The sequence below is a fragment of the Eublepharis macularius genome, chromosome 7 (assembly GCF_028583425.1).
Source record: "Eublepharis macularius isolate TG4126 chromosome 7, MPM_Emac_v1.0, whole genome shotgun sequence".
In the NCBI taxonomy this organism is placed as follows: Eukaryota; Metazoa; Chordata; class Lepidosauria; order Squamata; family Eublepharidae; genus Eublepharis; species Eublepharis macularius.
The window spans coordinates 14,122,177-14,141,403 of NC_072796.1; the positions used below are offsets into that span (position 1 = coordinate 14,122,177).

A 19,227-nucleotide genomic window follows, 5' to 3' on the forward strand; every position below is an offset into this window, starting at 1 on the left:
ACACCCAGTTCTTCTAGGGCGGCTCCCCGGAGAACTGAACTCTGCACAAGCAGCAGCAGGGCCATGTCTCTGCCGTTCTGGCCGGCTGCGACGATGCCAAACTGGTTACCGAATGGTTAGCGGTTACATCACCTCTCCGTAGCCCGGGAAAAGGCGGCGATTCCCCACCTTGCGTCTCTTGAGCCCCGTCCGCCCCCTCCACTGCCTGTCCCCCCTTCCCCTCCCGTGCGGTGGGGCCTGGAGACACAGTTCCCAGGGCGCGTGCGCCCCCGCCTCTGGAAATTCGTTTCGTTTTTCGGACCCGGAGGCCGCTCCTCTCTCAGCCTACTCGGGACTCAGCCCGCCCCGCCCCTTCTGCGCCTCCAAATTCCCGCGGGCTTCGGCGGCGCAGAGCCGGCGGCGCGCTCCCCGTCCCCCGACTCCTCGGAAGTCCGTCCTAGGGCGCCCAGGGGGCTCCCGCCTGCCTTCTCAGGCTGCCGTTCTCGCCGGCAGGCTAGTCCAGGGGCCGGGCTCGCCTCCCTCCCGCGCGGGGCTGCACATCCCGAGATGCGGCGGCCACCCTCCCCGGCGCGGGGGCTGCGGGAGGCGCTCAACCTCGGCGCGGAGGCGGCCAGAGCGGCGCGACCTCCCCGGGCCGCGCACCGGCCGGCCGCTCTCGTCCCGGGGCGCCCAGAAGCGGGCGGGGCGGGGCTTGCGCCGAGCCCCGCCCCCGAGCGGCGAGCCGGGGGGCGTGTCCCCGGCCGGCATGCAGATGAGCGTCGCTGACGGGCAGGCGGCGGGGCCAACGGGCGGCGGCGGAGGGCGGGGCCCGCGGCGCAGGGGCGGGCGAGGCGGGCGGCGCGGCCGGGAGAGGCGAGGAGAGGCGCGGCGGGCCGGCTGGCGGGCGCGCGCCTCCCTCCCCGGCTCCCGCGCCGCGCGCCCGCTCGCCTTTTGGCTGCCGCTCGCGCTGCCGATGGCGGGGAGGCTGTGAGCTCCTCGGCGGCGGCGGCAGCGGCAGCAGCGACGCTCTCCTGCTCCTCGGCCCCGCCATGTCCTACCCGCAGGGCTACCTCTACCAGCCGCCGGGCTCGCTGGCGCTCTACTCCTGCCCGGCCTACGGGGCGTCGGCGCTGGCGGCGCCCCGCAGCGAGGAGCTGGCCCGCTCGTCCTCCGGCTCGGCGTTCAGCCCTTACCCGGGATCGGCGGCCTTCACCGCCCAGGCGGCCGCCACCGGCTTCGGCAGCCCGCTCCAGTACTCCACCGACCCGGCCACGGGATTCCCCTCGTACATGGTGGGTAGCGGCCAGCCTGCGCCGCGGCGGCGGCGCCCTCCTCTGCCTGCCCCGGCGGCGCCTCCCGGGCTGCGGGCGCACGTGTGGAGGCAGCCCGAGCCGAGCCGGGCCACCCCCGTTAGGCACACGCGCGCCGCGGCCCGCCGGAGGCAGGGCACCCGGCGCCTGCCCGTCGAGTCCGCCCGCTCGCCTCCTTCCTCGATGCCTCCCCTTTCTTCCTCTCTTCTTTCACTGCTTCGTTCCATTTCTCCCATCCTTCCTGCCTTCTCCCCCATCTTTCATTCCTTCTTTCCATTTCTTCTCCCTTCCTTCTTTCCTTCATTCATTTCTTCCCCATCCTTCCTTCTTTCCGTTTCTTCTCTCGTCTTTCCTTCCTTCTCTCGTCTTTCCTTCCTTCTTTCCGTTTCTTCCTCTCCTCCCTTCTTCCCTCTCTTCCTTTCCTGCCCCTGCATTCCCCGATCCGCCTCCCCCTTGTCCTTTCCCCCGCTTTATCTCCTCCTCTGGCTCCTTTACCGCGGGGCAAAGGGACTTCTGCCTCTGGGAAGCCGGAGCCCGAGCTGAAACTCAGCCGAGAGAGGGGAGAGAAGCCCGGGGCCGGGGCGGGGGTGCTTTCTGAGACCTCGCCTGGCCGGTTGCTTTGAGCGTGCTGTGTGCGCGCCCGGCGAAGCGGGGGCCAGGGTCGCCGCTTATTTTTTCAGCCTTTTGCAAAGCCAGGAAAGGGTTCGCCGAGCCCGGGGGGGGGGGCAGTGGGGCAAAGGGTTTTGTTTTGTTTCCTCCACACGAGAGATATCAGATCGAGCGCCCTGGGCTGGAGTCTCCTCTCTCTCTCTCTCTCTCTCTCACTCTCTCCCCGTCCGCCTCCCCTCCCTCCGCTTCTCCCAGCCTGGCGATCTTTATTTAGGATAATGGGAGCCGGTCTCAAACGCTCCTCTGTTTGACTTTCTCGTGGCAGAAGAACTGGGGGGGGGGGGGGCCGTGCAAGTTGCCAAGCCTCATTGTTCGCGGGCTATTAAGGACATTAGGTAAATTCGGAGCGCCGCGGAGCTTCCCTGTCTGCGCCGGCTCGGAAAGTTATCGAATTGCTCTGCTAATTTTTTTTCCCGCCCCCGCTCCCCCCCCATCGCTGTATTATGCGGACTTGAAATCAGCGCAATTTAAACGTTTAAAGGGCGAATTAAAATGCTAATTATATCGCATTTGACCGATTCGAAACGGTGCATATCTTCTGGCTTGCAAATTGGATTTGCAATGCATTAGCGAAGTGAATTGCTGAGGGGGGGGGGGGCTGTAGTTTCTCTCTCCTTCCTCCCCCCCCCCCCATTGCAAGAGAGGAAATATTCTTGCGACGCGGTCGGGAGAAGAGGGAAAGTGGAACAATATTAAGAAACTACCTGTAGGCTGTTGGGAATTGGGGGGGGGGGCTAAAAATAAAAGCCTGCGTTGAATTGCAATAAACTGCAAGGAGCAGAGAAGAAAACGTCAGCAGTTTGCAACTGCGGCGAAAGGGAAGCGGCTTGGAATGCCCTCGGGGGAGCTCTTTAAAAAAAACCCAAATGATAGAGGAGCGCAAAAATTGCCAGTATGGGCTCCAATAATGATAGCGGCGCCTGCGACGATGCCTGCCCTTTGCCGGGCTCCGGGCTCCCCCGTGGCTAACGCGTGGCTTTGGTGCTTGGCAGGGCTCGCCCTACGACGCCCACCCGACGGGCATGAGCGGGGCCATCAGCTACCACCCCTACGGCAGCCCGGCCTACCCGTACCAGCTGAACGACCCGGCCTACCGCAAGAACGCCACGCGCGACGCCACGGCCACGCTGAAGGCCTGGCTGCAGGAGCACCGCAAGAACCCCTACCCGACCAAGGGCGAGAAGATCATGCTGGCCATCATCACCAAGATGACCCTCACGCAGGTCTCCACCTGGTTCGCCAACGCCCGGCGGCGCCTCAAGAAGGAGAACAAGATGACCTGGGCGCCGCGCAACAAGAGCGAGGACGAGGACGAGGAGCTGGACGCCGACGGGGGGCTGCGGGCCAAGGACGCGCCGTCGGACAAGGCGCGCCAGGGCCACGAGGCCTCGGCCGAGGACGAAGGTGAGCGCGGGGCGGGCCTCCGCGGCCATCCCGGCGCCGCCGGCTGACTCACTGGCTCGCTCCCTTCGGCCCGGAGGGAAAAGGCTGTTCCTCCCCGGAGCGCCGTCGGACCTCCGGGCTTTCCCTTCCGAGGGGCCCCTGGCTGGAGCAGGAGGCCCGGAAAGGACGGGGAGGTGCGGGGCTGCCCCGAGGACTGTTTGGGGTTCCTCGTCTGCGGGGCTGGCCTGTGGCTGTCCCCCTTTTTCTGGAGCAGGAAGCCCGCACGGTTTGGGGGCGGGGGTTGGCTTTTCCGTTCTCAGCCCCTTCCCGGGTGCGAGATCCTGGACAGGCTTCCTCCAATGTAAGGCCCCTGCTTTCAACCGGCTTCCCTTCACGTCGGTAGCAGGACCCGGAGTCCAGGGGCACCTTAGAGACCGACAAGGTTGCCGGCCCAGGAGCTTGGGAGACTCCGAGCTCCGTCCTTCAGGGGGCTTATTCTGGAGGAACTCGAGGAAGAATCGCCTCTTGAGACGGATAAAACGGCGACTTTGTGTTGCAAGTGCTCTCGGTATTTATTTCTCGGGCTTTTATTTTCTCCCATAGCTTTGGAAACAGAGAGCAGATTGTAGTTGTTGTTGTTGTTAATAATAATAATAATAATAATATCACCATCATATGAATATTATTTTATCATCATCGTTAACAAAAAGAGGAGTGGGGCTGAGGAGGGGAACCTTTCCGCAGCAGAGTTGCCCTCTTCTCGATCCGAGGAAGCCGGTGAGCTTAGAAGCCTGTAACTCTGCAGAGGGGCACCTTGGGGGCACCTGGGCGCTGAAGGCCACCGGGCAAGCCCTGGGGCATCTGAGACCAGTTTCTTGTGCCCCCCCAAGGAAATAAGAGCCAGATTCGGGCCCAGCAGCACCTTAAGGACCGGCCAGATTCCCAGGGGGCGCTTCCTTGCTGGCAAGGAGAGAAGGGCTCCTCGAAGGCTAGGACGGGGGCGGGGGGGGGGGTGCCGCTTGCCTGTGTCGGAATGTTAATCGGAGGCCAAAGGGCCGGGTTTGCAGGGTCTGGGGGGAAGCGGGGCGGGCGGGTTGCCGTGGCTCCGCCGCCCGGCCCGTCCGCCGGGTCTCCTTGACGGTTTCCCTGGTTTTCTGCCGCAGGGATCAGCTTGCAGGTGGACTCCCTCACCGACCACTCCTGCTCGGCCGAATCCGACGGCGAGAAGGCCCCTTGCAGGGCCGGGGACCCGCTGTGCGAGTCGGGCTCGGAGTGCAAGGACAAGTACGAGGAGATCGAGGAGGAGGACGACGACGAAGACGACGTCGAGGAGGACGAGGAGGAGGACGAGGAGGCGGGCCGAGGCCCGCCCGCCAAGCCGGTCACCTCCTCGCCCCTCACCGGGGTGGAAGCGCCGCTCCTGGGCCACCCGCAGGGCCAGGACGCCGCCCGCCACGCCGCCAAAGCCGCCTTGGACGCCCGGCTCCCCCCGGCGGCGCCGCAGAGCACGGCGGCGGGCAGCAAGCCCAAGCTCTGGTCGCTGGCCGAGATCGCCACGTCGGACCTTAAGCACCCGCAGCCCGCGCACGGCCTGGGCCCGCCCGGCTGCCCGGCGTCGGGCCCGCCGTCCTCCGGCCCGCACAACGCTGCCTACTCGCCCTCCTCGCTGCTGGGGAGGCATATTTATTACACGTCGCCTTTTTATAGCAACTACACAAACTATGGGAACTTCAACGCCCTCCCGGGCCAGGGCCTGCTGCGCTACAACTCGGCCGCCGTGGCCTCCGGCGAGGGACTGGGCCAGGCTGTCCTAAGCGGCAGCGGGAGCGCGGCTCACAAGCAGGGCGCCGAGAGCTCGCTGAAAAGCCTCGCCGGCCACCTCGAACCTCACTACAAGCCCTCCGGTTCGGACGCGAAGAAAGGTAGGGGAGGGCGATTCTCCGAGAGGAGTCGGGGACTGCTTTATTTGGGGGGGGGGGCGATTCTCGGAGAGGAGTCAGGGCGCAGTTTTGCTTCGAGGAGGGTGATTCTCGGAGAGGAGTTGGGGTGATGTTTGGAGGTGGGTTTTTTTCGGGGGAGGCAAGACCCCAAATGAGCGCACGAACCGGGGGGAGAAGGGCAGGGCCGGCCGCGGAGAATCCTGTGGCGTCAAGGCACAGAAAGCGAAGACTGTTTGCGGGGCTCTGAAGGGATTTTCTTTCAAAGCGGTTTCTTGGTTTGCTGAGAACTGCGTCTCGTCTCTGTTCTGCAGCAGGCATCTGCTGGGACAAGATTTCTCTGCAAACAATGGGACCGTCGGTCCGATTAATTAATACTTTCGGGGACTGGACTTAAACAACTTGTCCTGCGCTCTTAAAAAGAGTTTGTTTTTATCTATGAAAAAAAGAAAACGCCTGTTTTTTTTAAAAAAAAACATTATCATTTTACTTTGCTTCAAATGGGAGATGTCTTCCTGTATTGTTTATTAATTGTCAAATAACTGCATACATCCGCCTCTTTTTATGTTGCTAAGCAAACCGGGCAGTTTCCAGTTTCTGATGATTTTTTTAAAGCACCCATTGCCAAAATAATGTGAAGTCCATGCTCTTGACAGCTTGCTCAGAAGTGTCTTTACGCAAAAGTAAACCCCACTGAGTTCCACTGTAGAATGAGATTGCCGCCTCACTTGCTTGTTCTAGGAAATGTAAGACAAACTAGCTTATTATTAAAAAGAAATTATCCAGTGCTCCGATCTCCGAACGACCCCGGAGCCCCAGACATTTGAAAGACGCTGGATCTGCGAAAGGGCTTCCAAGGCTGGGCCAATGGGGGGTCTGAGCTGGGGGGGAATTGGGCCATGCCCGGAGTGTATAATCTAGTTAGTCAGCTGTGTCCTGTGTGACTAACTGACGCTTCTATTTGACAGACCCCACTGAAGTGTGCACAGTAGGAGTACAACCCTACCTATAGAAAGCACGTAAGTGAGACCCCTTTTTTATTATTCTGCTTCTGTTACACTGCTGAGGGAGATCATTTGGCAGCCGCTCCAGATATATTGCCCGGCCTGTAAATTTCCTTAATGTTAATTTCTTGCTCCATTACCAAGGAGCTCGATGGCAAAGAAAAGCTGTTGCGTTTTCAACACCTCCTTTTAGAAATCAGTTTCAATCTCCTTATCAATTATGTGCGTGTGTATACAGATACACAAGCACTGGGATCTGTATATTTGTTTATATAAATAAATTATAAATTATATGAATTATGAAATATAATTGTGAAGTATATGTATATATGTGTGTATAAACACACACATGCAGTATTTGCAATGATTGGAATAAATTGTTCTATTGGTGAATTGTTTCCCAAGAAAATTGTTGCAGCTGGGATCTTCTCTTGCACAAGCCCCTTTGAAAGGAAACAGGAGCGCCCTTAACTCATTGCCTCTGGCTGATTCTGCACACGTTGGATAATGCACTTTCAATGCACTTTATCAATCCTTTGAGGTGGATTTTTTGTTCTGCACACAAAAAAATTCGTTCCAAATGATCTATAAAGAGGATTGGAAGTGCATTATCCAACGTGTGCAGAATCACTCTCTCTCTGCCACCTGAAATATATTGCAAGCAACACTCCATTGAGGGTTTGGAGAGCTCTGCGTTTTGCTGTATAATTCTAATGGTGGCTGACTTTCAGATAAGGGCGCAAGCAGCCGGGAAGTTCTCCTGCACAGGCACACTCAATGAAAGGGGTCTGTAGAAAGGCCTGATACCATGCGCCTTCATTTCCACTGTGTGCCTGTGCAGAGAAACTTCCTTCTCCTTCGTGCTATGCTAAATGGTAAGAATTATGCATCAAAAACATTTTTTTTTAGTATTGGGTATGCTTATATGCATTTCAAATAGCGGAGGGACAATGAGATGTATTCTGGCAGGATTCCAAAGAGAATAGAGGGCCAGTGGATTGCCGGCCCCCTCCCACCATAGCAACTATGGTTACCATTAAAGAAAAATCTTGTGGCCAAGTATTTTTCTGACACCTCCCCACCCCCCAAGCTCCTAATCCTTCTGTAGCCAGAAGGAGGGATAAGCATTCCAGTTTGCCTTCATTTTTTTTTAACGCTGGGTATGTAACTGAAGGATTGTAGATGATCTGGTGTTTTCCTTGGTCCACAGGTAGGGGTCACACTTGCTTTGAGAAAAGTCAACAAGCCATCCGCTCTATTCTGTATCTAGATCTCTAACAAAACTCTAAATCCGGATCACATCTTGTGCCACTGTATAAAAAGAAGACCACAGAGCACTAATAAATCGACAGACTCTAATAATTAAACCAGAATTTTGTTGGACATTATGTGAGTTTGCTGGTATAGTCTAGTTTCCCTAATGTATGTGTGATTTTAAACAAAGGAAGAAGAAGGAAAAAAAAAAAGCAAATCCGTTTTTTCTCAGGATATCTTGAATCGATCACTTCATTGCCACGGTATATATATCTATATAAATATATATATATTCTGTAGGTGTGATAGGATTTATTGTACAAATTCTTTGTTAAAAGATGCATACAGTAGCAATTAAAAAGAAACCGTGATTGAAGAACTTAAGTACTTACAAAGTGGAAACAAATTTGATATTTATTTTTGTAATGATATAAGAGCTTCTAGTAATTTATGCAAGTTGTATTGCAATGAAATCCCAACTCTTTTGTAAATAAATTATGCCTGGTTTTTATTTGAGACATTGATGGTTATACAATCCCTCGTTGTTTAACGAGAATTCTTTACTAATTTATATCTTTAATTGTAAATAAAAACAGACTAGTCTGCAATAACATGGTGGGATTTTTTTTTTCACTTCCAGCAATTTTTATTTTAAATTAAGGGTAATTTACAAAATATCATTATGGGTGCAGAAACTTAAGATAGCTCATTAAATGTTTATTATATGAGCAAACTGGCTAATTAATCCTTGTTGAAGGGACATGTTTTAGGACAATGAAAACCTTCAAAGTTTATTTGTAAGGTCGGGGTATATTTTCACACTATACATTATAGAGCACTATTTTAACATAATTAATTCAGAATGTCATTTTAATTCCCAGTGTATATATATGATTTTGATCAAAATCTACTCAAACCCTGAAAGTATAAAAATGTATTTAAAAATTCCCCAACCCATTTTAAATATGCTTTCCCCACCTCTTCCTCCCTTGCCTATCATATGGTAATCGCCTAAGAGATCCACCTTTATCAAGCTCATAAAAGAGCTTCACACTCCCCCCCCAGCAAATAATGAGAATTCCCATATAATATAATTTCAGTAAAGAGACAAACCGCCATTTATTTTCTCCTCCAAAGATAAATTGAGTGAATATAACTTACCCTTATGAAACAAGAATAATAGGTTCTTAGATTGCCCTTTAATCAATCATACACTTATTTTTTCAAAAGCCTCATCTATTTTATTCCATGATTAATAATGTTCCAGCGTGAGAGTATTATTAGATCCCAGCAGGGGAGATCCCGGATGCTTTGAGCTGCTTTGGAATGGTCAGTTGGGGTTCATTAGGGGCTGATATTGAACAATTTATAAAATCTTGTCTAAACATCTGCCAGCTCAGATAGGCCGGTGTGTCTGAAGATGGGAAATTGCTGGACCAGTTGATATTGACAAACGGGGCTCTCTCCAGTGACTTTTTGTTCACTGAAAATTGGTGGCCTCTTGCTCCGGGGCTTGTTAGAAAGGGCATTTGAAAGTGATCTTAGATACTTCAGACTTCAGCTGGGGGGATGTTAACTGGATAAACAGCTATCCTGGTGTGTGTCTGGGGGTGGAGTCTTGTCATTACACGAAGGCAAGCTACCGTTTCTTTTATTCAAAAATGTATTGGGGTTATGAATGAGTATATTATTCCACCTTTGCTGAGGGTTGGGCTGCGCAGACTGGCCTAACCAAAACACGCGTCTCTGCCCCATAAACTCACGGGGGAGGGGGTTAACTAATCCTAAACTTGACATATATGCGAAGGCACTAAAGTCTTTACGCTGCCACGAAGTTCACGTGATGTGAATAGAACAGGAGCTTTCAAAGAATAGTTTGATCCATTCCTTTGAGAAATCGAGGGGCCCATTTGGGAAGGGCAAGAAAGTAACTTTGCAGATGTCTCGTGTGCCAGATAAATGGGGGGTGCCAAGATAACCTGGTTGGACAGTAAACAAGATCGAGGGACTGGAAGGAAATCCTTTACTCCCCTTATTTACGCCCATTTTCTTCCCCTGCATGAAATGTTTATTTGGCATTTCAGTTGCCAAATGCCGAATGCTGCAGGCGCAGCGAGGCCGGAAATTCTCTTGCGCAAGCCTTCTTTGAAAGCCGGGGATCTTGCGCAAGAGAACTGAGCCTTCCTTCCTTTTCAGTTATGCTCGCGTGAGAGAAGTTGGGGATCTCTTTCCTTTCAAGGGGGTGCGGGCAGGAGAACTGCCTGGTAGGTTGTGCCCTGCCCACCTGGCACCCGTTTACCTCCCAGATGGCAGCAGAGTTCATATACGGAAAGCGGGCTTTTGGTTTCATAATCGTGTTAAAAAGAATCTGGTTCTTTCCCCCTGATTGCTACGCAAAGGTTTAAAATAATTAACGTATTAAAAGAGTAGGGAGATATTTTTAAAAATCTGAAATTCTTCCCTCTTTGAGGGAATGCAGTGCCTTGGGGCAGAGGGGCTCTGTAGATACAAACCAGATTATTTCAGACCGGAACACGGTGGAATTCTCTGATACTTCCCTCCCCCTTTTCTGGAGCTATATTTCAGGAGACGTTTCTCCCTCTTCTGGTTTGACTCAAGCTTCCTTCTGTTTCTCACCCGCCCTCGTTTATATCCCAGGTTTTTCTGCCGTGTAACCTATACATTTCAGTTGGTTAAAAAAAAATCGTTCTGTGGCAGGGATTAGAAAAGCTAACGCCTCTCCTTTGATGTTTATACGTCCAAAGAATTATCTCAGATTTCCATAATTTACTCACCCCTTGCTAGAATTTAGACCTGGGATTTCTTCTTCTTTTTTCCTGGAAAAAACGTGGAAAGACTTGAGGCAACTGGCTTGGAAACGTTTCTCTCCTTGCCTGTCGTATCTTTTCTCATATCCAACCAGGTTGCAATAAACTCCGTTCTAGGAGAGCTATTGGAGGGGGGAGAGGCTAGAAATCTTGACTGCACCCCCGTCTTTCCTCCCCCACCTCGCTAAATGATTTCTAAAATCAGTCGATTAAAAAAATCAAAATTATTAACAGATTAAGTGCATAATTCGAAGAGAGTTTCTCATGTACAAGGGTACTGAAAAGAATGCCGCCCCTCCTTGCACAAGCCCCCTGTCGCTGGGAGCGTGCGCAGGAGAACTTCCCGCTGGAGTGCACCCTAAGAGGAGAATTTGCACTGTCAGGCAATAGTAAGAGAAATGTAGTAGTAATTCCGCAAAGGGGACGCGTGAAAATACTAGCCCACAGCTCATATTTGTTGGTATATTTACATGAATTCATGATTTTTTTTCATCCTGTAAAGGTATTATTATTATTATTATTATTATTATTATTATTATTATTATTATGCAAAGAGAAAGGGTGAAAATATTAGCCCGCAGCTCGCATTTGTTTGGATATTTATATTTTATATGAGTTAATGAATTTTGGGGGTCCTGCGAAGGGGATATAACAACAATACTTTTGCAAAGGGAAAGGGTGAAAATATTCGCCCATAGCGCACATATGTTTGGATATTATTACTGCTGTTGCTAATGTGATATAATGTGATAATGGCAGGAGAGAAAAAATCCATGAATTTATATACATATCGAAACATATGTAAGCTGTGGGCTAATGTTTTCACCCTTTCCCTTTGCATCATCATCATCCTCATATCATCGACCAGGGGGTTCTTCTTCCCGAGTTCCCAGCCCCCCTCTGGTCCGGCCCTTCCATCTCGACTCCCAGCAACCCCCCCCCCCCCCTCTCAGCGCCTTCCCCGGCGCTCTCCTGGAACTCGCCAGCGCGCCAGCCCGCTTCGTTTCCCGCGGCCTTTGGACTTGGGGGAAATGCCCGCTTCCTCGCCGGCTGCGTCCCCTCCGCGCTCCGGGGCTTGTTGTGGACCAATCAGCGGGCGGAGGACACCCCGCCCCCCAGCCCCTGTCTTGCCGTCGAGCGTCCACATTTGCTGGCAACGAGAGGGGGCGAGATTGTTCCTGGGAAGCGCCGGGAGCCGGCCGGGGGAGGAGGGGGGAGAGGGCCCCCGCAGCCTCTTTCCTCCCACGTATCTGAAGGAGGCTCCCGCCGAGCAGTTCGCAGCTCCAGGGCCGGGTTGACGCCATTGTTTGTAATTGACATCCTGCGAGGCCCCTGCTTGTAATTGACACACACGCCCCCATTGAACCGAGCAGGGCTTTCCGGCCGAGCCTACGCACATTGTAGTCGAAGGTAAAGCCCAATCCGTGCGTCGTGCCTGTTCCTTGCCCGTTTAGCCGGGCCTGCAGAGCTACCGCCCCCTTCCAAGTGAAGCTGCGGCCCTGCGCACGCCTGTCCTGGAACTGAGTGGAACCATAGAATATATTTTGGAGCCTGGAGCTCAGCGCCGATGAGAATTACTCCCCAGTTAAACCCTCATGTAACTGGGCCTCAGTTACTTTTGCTCCCCCCCCCCCCCAATTTACTCGGAAGGACATTTTGTTGGCCTTGATCGGACTGCCCCTCCCCCTACGGTCAGGATCACTCTTCTCCTTAGTCCCATTTTACAGATGGAGGAACTGAGGCTGCCCGTCAGCCCTGAACTGTTTCCTCGGAAGTAAGCGCCGCGGAGTTCGCTCCTTCTGCGCAGGCCTCCTTGGATTTGCAGTTTGAGGGCAAGAAACCAGCTGAGCTTGGAAGTCAACCCTGAGGATGTGTGGCGCGGGTCGTTCCGAAGGCCCTTTCGTGGGCTCCGGGGGGCTGCCAAGCGTCGGCCGACCGTGGGTGCTTCTCGGACCCATTCATTGAGATGGCAACAGGCTAAACCCGACGGGAATGAAAGCCTCCAGGCTTCGAGGAAGGAAGCCGTGCCCAGCTCGGTTTCCCCCTGCGTAAGGCAGTGTTTCGCTTGGGCCAGATCTTGCCCCTTCGTGCTGCGGAAACTATTGCCGTAGTAGTGCACAATGTGCGGCTGAAATTGTTCGCGGGTTGGTTGCACCGTTTGGAAATGTCTGGAAGGAGGTGACGAAGAGCAGGCGACTGCAGCCTGCTTCCAAGGATAGTAGCAGCGGGTGGCCCGCGGCGGGCTCGGCGGTGCCCTTCGGGGAAAAGCCCTTTGATAATACCTCCTTGGTGGCACCGCGAGTAACCGGACTTCGCAAAAATGAGGAGAGAAGCTCATCCGCAGCCGAAGGCTCTATAGCTGTAGGAGCCTGGGGGGGGGGGGAGGATTAAGGCAGCGCCTACTTGGGTGTAAGGCCCGGTGCAGTCTAGGAGGCTGACTTCTGAGGAGGCGGGCAGGGAAACGGACAAAGCCGCTGCCGGCGCCTCCTCCAGCCTTGGCAAAGATTTTTCAAAGTCACCAACACTTAGTGTGTGTGCGTGTCTTTTTAATGATATTAAGAATATGTGGAGGAAGAGATAGGAAAGCAGTTAAAGCATGCCCCCCTCGCCCTTTAGGACGAAAGAGAAGGGGAAATAAAGTTTTCAGTAAGGAGAACTAAAGAAAATTGAGCACCTTTCGATCGCCTCCAATGAAACTTGCTGATTGAAAAAAAAGGCAAGTCCTTCTCTTTCTCTGATTAAAAAAAAAATACACCAATCGTCTCTCTCTCTCTCTCTCGCACACACACTCACTCACATATCCCAGTTTAGAAGAAATGTCCGGCAACCAGGCCTTCCCTGGTTCTGAACCCACCCACCCCCCTTGATCCAACACGAGCCTGTAAGCTACAAAGTGGTTTCAGAAAGGATCAAGGATTGGGATGGAAAACCCAAAGGGAGGGGGGCTCGGAGAGTTTCTTCACCAGTCATTTGCCCCTAGTTCCATTTTGTTGGAAAGTGCGCTTTTCCCGCTTCCCCACAGCATGCCGGTGCATTCCTGTATCAAAGGCATCTGGAGTTTGTGCATTCCGCAATCGGCTTGGACGGAAAAGGTTTTGCCTGGTCCGGAAGTCTAGGAGATCCATAGGATCCATATGGATCTTTGAGATCCATAGGATCGCACGGTTTGAGGGGGCGGGGTTAACCGCATTTTCAGGGAGATTCTATTTTTCATGCTGCCATTCGCTACACACATCTTCTTAAAGGACAATTATATGCAGAGTCACTCCAGTTTCCCATTAATTCTTGGACTAGCTGTACTCTTCTAGTTCTCTTCCCTCTTCCCCGTCTACCAGGGTGGCCAACGGGACCTTTGCAACCCCCCCCCCCCGTAAAGCCGAATTCCACTCTCTTTCTTGAGTCCAGTCTGGGGAAGACGTGCCTGCATTTTAAAAAAGAACTTCAGGATCTGTCCTGATTTAAGGAACTGTTTTCCTACCAGACAGGCAGTTTATCGCAACAGGGGGACGTGTGTGTGTGTGTGTGTTTTGGGTAGACGCTCAACTTAAGAAACATAACCGAACTCGAGTTCCAGGGCTCCAATTTCCTCTTGAATAAGGCGCTGGTTTCCTAAGAAAGGTGCCGGAGCGAATGCGAAACATATCCTACGCAAAATCCGAATCTCCGTCTCCTGAAAGGCGCTCCCGTGCATTTTCGCTGCAAAGAGCGAGGTTCCGTTTACCTTCAATTAAGGGACATCTTTCCAAGTATAATGTTTTAAGATTCGTCTGATGCGATTCTCCCCAGCCCCAAGAAAAGAAATAGCCACATGTGCCTTCACGGGGAGAATAAACTGACATTTCATTGTGTAGAACATCCGATCAATTATTAATCGTTAGCGTCAACAATGGGGTTATAATTACTTTCGGTTACTTAAAGGCATATTTATTTATTTCCCCCCCTTTCGCCCCGTCTCCCCGGCTCTCTGATCTGGTAATTAGCTAATCCTCTCGTGTAATGGATTCCGAGTTGATTTCATTAGGAGAGTCTTCCTTGGGCTGCGGGGCTCCCCTTTCTCCGGGTAGACCCTTCTGGCTGCTGCGGAGGGGGGGAAAGTGCCCTCCTTCTTCTTCACCCCGACCCCCCTCCCCAGCCCTCGGCCTTTCTCTCCGGCTTCCTAGACGACGAACAGGCTGGGGAAGGGAGAGGCAACAGCCAAGCGAAGCGGAGCTGGGAGGCTTGGCCCGGGGAGCTGCCAAGAATGCGGCTCTTGTCGCCTCCTCTGGGGAAAAGCCGCAAGATTTGTCGACTTTCGCTTTCAGGCGCCTCGCCTGAGCTCGCTGCCCTTGGACGTGGCGTCCGCAGCCCTGTGCGTTTGGCGCACAGCCCCATCCTAAACCCGCTCGCTCTCCAATCGGCAGTGAACTGGAGACGCGGCTTGCACAGTTGTGGCGGCCTGGTGTGTGTGTGTGTGTGTGTGGGGGGGGCACAATAGTCAGTTATGGTTTGAAGTTGGCTGAAATGAGGAAGGAAAGCAAATGGTGTGTACGTTGGGGGTATACTTAGGTGGGTAGCTGTGTGGGTGTGCAAGAGAACAGCAGGATTTGAGTCCAGTGGCACCTTAGAGACCGACAAGGTCTGCAGGGTGTAAACTTTGGCGAGTCAAAGCTCTCTTCTTCAGACACGGGAAGTTATCTGCGTGTGATCAGACAACATCGCGTCTTTTGGTGACTGTAGGCTGGTGTAAAAGAGGAAAGCAGTTCTCCACGCATTTTGTTTCTGGGAGCAAACACACACACACACACACACACACACTCACTCACTCACTCACTCACTCACTCACTCACTCACTCTCTCTCTCTCTCTCTCTCTCTCTCTCTCTCTCTCTCTCTCTCTCTCTCTCTCTTTTCTTCCTCCTGACAAAAGTTTTCACACTCGAGCTCGCTTGACAGGCTGGTTCTGAATCTCATTTCGGAATTCCGGGATAGATAGGGAGGAAAATATTACTGACAGTGTTACGCTTTAATCCATTTTCGATTTCTAAAACAAAACCATTAAAAGCATTTGGTTGAGTTACTTTTGTGTCCGTCCTAATCTCTCCCACAATACTATGCAAGCAGCCCCCAGGAAAGCAAAGGGATTTGCGCTTTTGACGTGCGCATCTGTACTTTGGACTCACCAGGTATAGATGTTCCTCAAGGATAGTCGCAAGCTCTCTACCCTTGCGATCAGGATTTCCGTGCAATCCTACACTCTTCTAACCTCATTAACTTCAATGAATTTAGAAGGACGTAACACTTCTTAAACCAACTGTGCTGTCTGTCTGAGGGATACAAATTCCATCGGGGTAGCTGTGCAATCCTAGGCACGCTTACCCGGGTGCAAACACCACTGAACGTGGTGGGACAAGTGCGTGGAAAACCGAAAAGGAATCTTGCTCTCATTGTTAAAGACTTAACAGAAATTCGTTTGTCTTTCCGGTGGCAGGTTTCGGTACTTCCGGTCCCCACAAAGGCTCCAGGTGTTAGTGAAATGACTTAAAGTCGGTTTAAATATTCATATGCACGCTGAACGATTTCTTAATTTTTAAATAACTATATCGCTTTTATTGGCCATAAACTAAAATGTCAAGTGTTTTTTTTTAGCGGCTTCCCTTGGTTTTTCACATATCACACAGGAGAAACCGAGGCAAATGCGGGTTTGCCACCAGTAGTACACTCACGTTGAAGCCGCAGACTGTCTACTAAGAGTGACTGCACGCTTTCTAAACTTCTGTCTGTCGCATTCAGACATGACATTGAGATGCGGGTACACACACAGATGCGGGTAGCACTGTAGAAGTTGAAACAAATACTCAAAATAATGATGATGATGATGATGATGATGATGATGATGATGATGATGATGATGATAATAATAATTCCCTAAAGCTCTCTGTAAACTGAGTACATAGCATAACCATCTGTTATGCCCATATACGGAATCCCAAATTTTTGTTTAAATAGTCTGCGGCCGGACTATTTTAATGATTGATTAAAGATTATTGCTGATTTTATGGTTTTGAGATTTTTAATGTATTTTATGAATGTTTTTAGCCGCCCTGAGCCCATTTGTGGGGAGGACAGGGTATAAATAAATAAATGAATGAATGAATGAATGAATAAAAACAATTTCGGGGAGAAAAATAACCCCAAACACTGACTCCACTGTAGCTGAAATTCTTCCTCCCTCCGCCGAACGCAACAGGATCGCAGAGGCGTTGGCTCGGCAGGGTAAAACGCCGCTTGTCCGCCCATCAATTCAACCTGACAGCTTTGCCCCCCTCCCGCCGCCTGCGGCTCCCCCTGCCCGGTGAACGAGGCTTTTCAGAAGGGGATGTTTTAATTTGTCACATCGAGGCAATAAAAGGCAGCAATATATACTTAACCAGTTAACATCGTAATAACAGGTTTTAAAGGAGCAATTAAAGGGCCGCCACTGGTCCGTCTGCCCCCCCTCCTTTCCGCAGGCTGCCTCCAGCGACTTCCACATTGGCTCGCTTAGAGCCGAACCAGAGAGTCGAAGAGGGAAGCGAGGCGGGGTTGAAATTCGCGGGAGACGCTCCGCTTTAGTGGTTCTTAGGAACCGCTGCTTTTTAAATCCGGGATGGCTGCGATCCCGTGTAGACTGGAGTGACTCTGGAGAGGATTTCTGCGCGATTAAACTGGAGTAACTCTCTTTAGGATTAGGCCAGTGCAGCCGCCCTGCAAAATGACTTCAATCTAAACCCAATGGTATCCTCTGCAGAGTTCAGTCCACGCTAAATCTACGGAAACAAGTGTTTAAATTGCAGGCACTCGGCCAAAGAACACGCTTGTTCACTGTACTAGCGGCATGTGTACTTCTAGAAATACCCGGGCTGCATCTCCGCATGGCTAAGGGTGTTTAGGGAAGAAAGATCTACTCGGCAACGATTGCTATCGCACGTCGACAGGCAACATCTAAACACACAGTCCAAGTTAGGGATCGCGTCAGAAACGGAGCCCCACTGGCCAGGATTAGTCCTCCCCACCCCCAGGTTAGTCCCCACACTTGAAACTAAATCGTAGGGCACTGGCACGCGCCAAAATGCGGAGCTCATTTGCAAACGCCCGGTACCGGGAGAGATTTTGGAGCGCACGGCTCACCATCCATCCCAAAAAGGCTCCGCTGAGAATCCTTCTCCCCTCTGGATTGCGATCTGAATACTTGGCACATTTCAAAGGTCCCCCCCCCCCTATTCCTACAGTCTTCGCTACAACGATCCCTTAAGGGAGGCCCGGCTGTTAATGGCCCGTGAAACTTTGCGCCAAGTAGCCCAGCCGGAAGAATTCAGAGAGGCGATTGAGGCCCTTGCTTGCTGGACTGTTGACAAAACGACCCTAACCCCCCACGTTCTGTTTAAATGGACCCGATCCGCAGTTCTAAACTCGCTGCCTCTGGAAACTGAGAGTTAAACCCTGCTGGAAGCCATCCCCACAGAGAAGGACTTTGCAGTCCCTTCGATTTCAGCGGAGGAGCTTGAACCACCCAAACTGGTCCCCCGAAATCAGCAAGGCTTGATAATCCGGTAACTTTGGTGGGACCCTGCTTTCCCTAGGGTTGCCAACAACCTGGAGAAAAAAAATGCCCTGTCCTTTTAATAGCGGCTTAATGCAGAGGTCTCCAAATGTGGTGCCGGTGGATCTTGCCCACACACCATTCCAGGCGCCCAGTCCACGTGCTTTTAGAGAGGCCGGGCTTTTCCCAAGAGGGCTGCTCGGCCGTCGGAAATGTGTTGTGCTTTTTAAAAAATTGCTTTGGCGGCAGTTGCCACCACAACACAAGGAGCTTCACTGCTTGGTGATGGTAAGCTGGGTGTAAGCAAGTAACGACGGCACTGTGCTGCTGTAGCACAGTTGGTTAAGTGGTTTGGCTGCAAACAGGGCTTTTTTTCAGCAGGAAAGTGGTGAAATGGCGTTTCGGTGCCTCTTAAAATGGTCACATGGCCCGTGGCCCCGCCCCCTGATCTCCAGACAGAGGGGAGTTGGCGCGGAGGGCAATCTCAACTCCCCTCTGTCTGGAGATCAGGGGGCGGGGCCACCAGCCATGTGACCATTTTCGTGGAGGGCAATTTAAACTTTAAAAACCTCCCCCTTGTTCCAGCTGACCCAACCTGAGGTCATTATGTGGTCTTGAGTTCCACCACCTCTTTTCCCAGAAAAAAAAGCCCTGGCTGCAAATCAACAGGCTGCTGGTTCGAATTCCACTCCTGCCATGAGCTCAGTAGGTGGCCTTTGGGTAAGCCACTCCTCTCAGCCCCAGCTGTATTGTGGGGATAATAATACTATATAAGAGTTGTTATTATTAAACAATAAGTTTCTTTTAAAATGCATCCTGATCATGGGAGCTTGAGCCTGAAATGTTGGAGAGTTGCTATTAGATTTATGGATAATCTCACTTTCTGACATTTTGTGGCTGGCTCGCCTCCAGTTTGGGGTTGTGCCCACCTCCCTGGTTCTGGCAGGCTGGAAAGGGCTGAGCCCCCCTGCTTGGTAATGTATGGAAATTGCTGGCTTTTAATTAGCAGCGTAAATTAATGGCAGTAGAATATAAGAACAGACTTCTGTGTTTAGCTCTAGAAAAAAACTGTACTACTTATTAGGATAAAGGGTACATTGGTGAGAAAATAAAGAGTAGTGGGCAGACTAGAACACAGCACAATCCATACTAAGACTACATAAAGGCTGAAAACTGAAGCCTGACTGGGGACAAAGAGCAATAAACCTTTAAAATAAGTTGCTAGTTAATTGCCCCCCTTCAATAAACTGGTTGCCCAACAGTGAATCCTAGATCTCTTCATTAAGCATAAAGACTCCCCATTCTA

The 19,227-nt window shown here is 51.8% G+C and overlaps 1 protein-coding gene across 1 annotated transcript; it reads left to right on the forward strand.

The window, feature by feature from the left end:
* The first annotated feature begins 912 nt into the window (after nt 1-912).
* IRX2 (iroquois homeobox 2) lies at nt 913-8,134 on the forward strand. The gene is made up of 5 exons (XM_054984347.1): nt 913-1,271; nt 2,951-3,362; nt 4,505-5,263; nt 6,247-6,297; nt 7,493-8,134. The coding sequence occupies exons 1-4, from the start codon at nt 1,029-1,031 to the stop codon at nt 6,288-6,290; spliced, it is 1,458 nt and encodes a 485-aa protein (XP_054840322.1). The 5' UTR covers nt 913-1,028; the 3' UTR covers nt 6,291-6,297; nt 7,493-8,134.
* Nucleotides 8,135-19,227: the final 11,093 nt, after the last annotated feature.

What these genes read in the sequence shown, in the direction of transcription:
- IRX2 (XM_054984347.1), top strand. Translation starts at nt 1,029, where the DNA reads ATGTCCTACCCGCAGGGCTACCTCTACCAGCCGCCGGGCTCGCTGGCG. An exon ending in CGGGATTCCCCTCGTACATG is followed by an intron (nt 1,272 to 2,950) that starts GTGGGTAGCGGC and finishes GGTGCTTGGCAG; the next exon opens with GGCTCGCCCTACGACGCCCA. An exon ending in GGCCTCGGCCGAGGACGAAG is followed by an intron (nt 3,363 to 4,504) that starts GTGAGCGCGGGG and finishes TTTCTGCCGCAG; the next exon opens with GGATCAGCTTGCAGGTGGAC.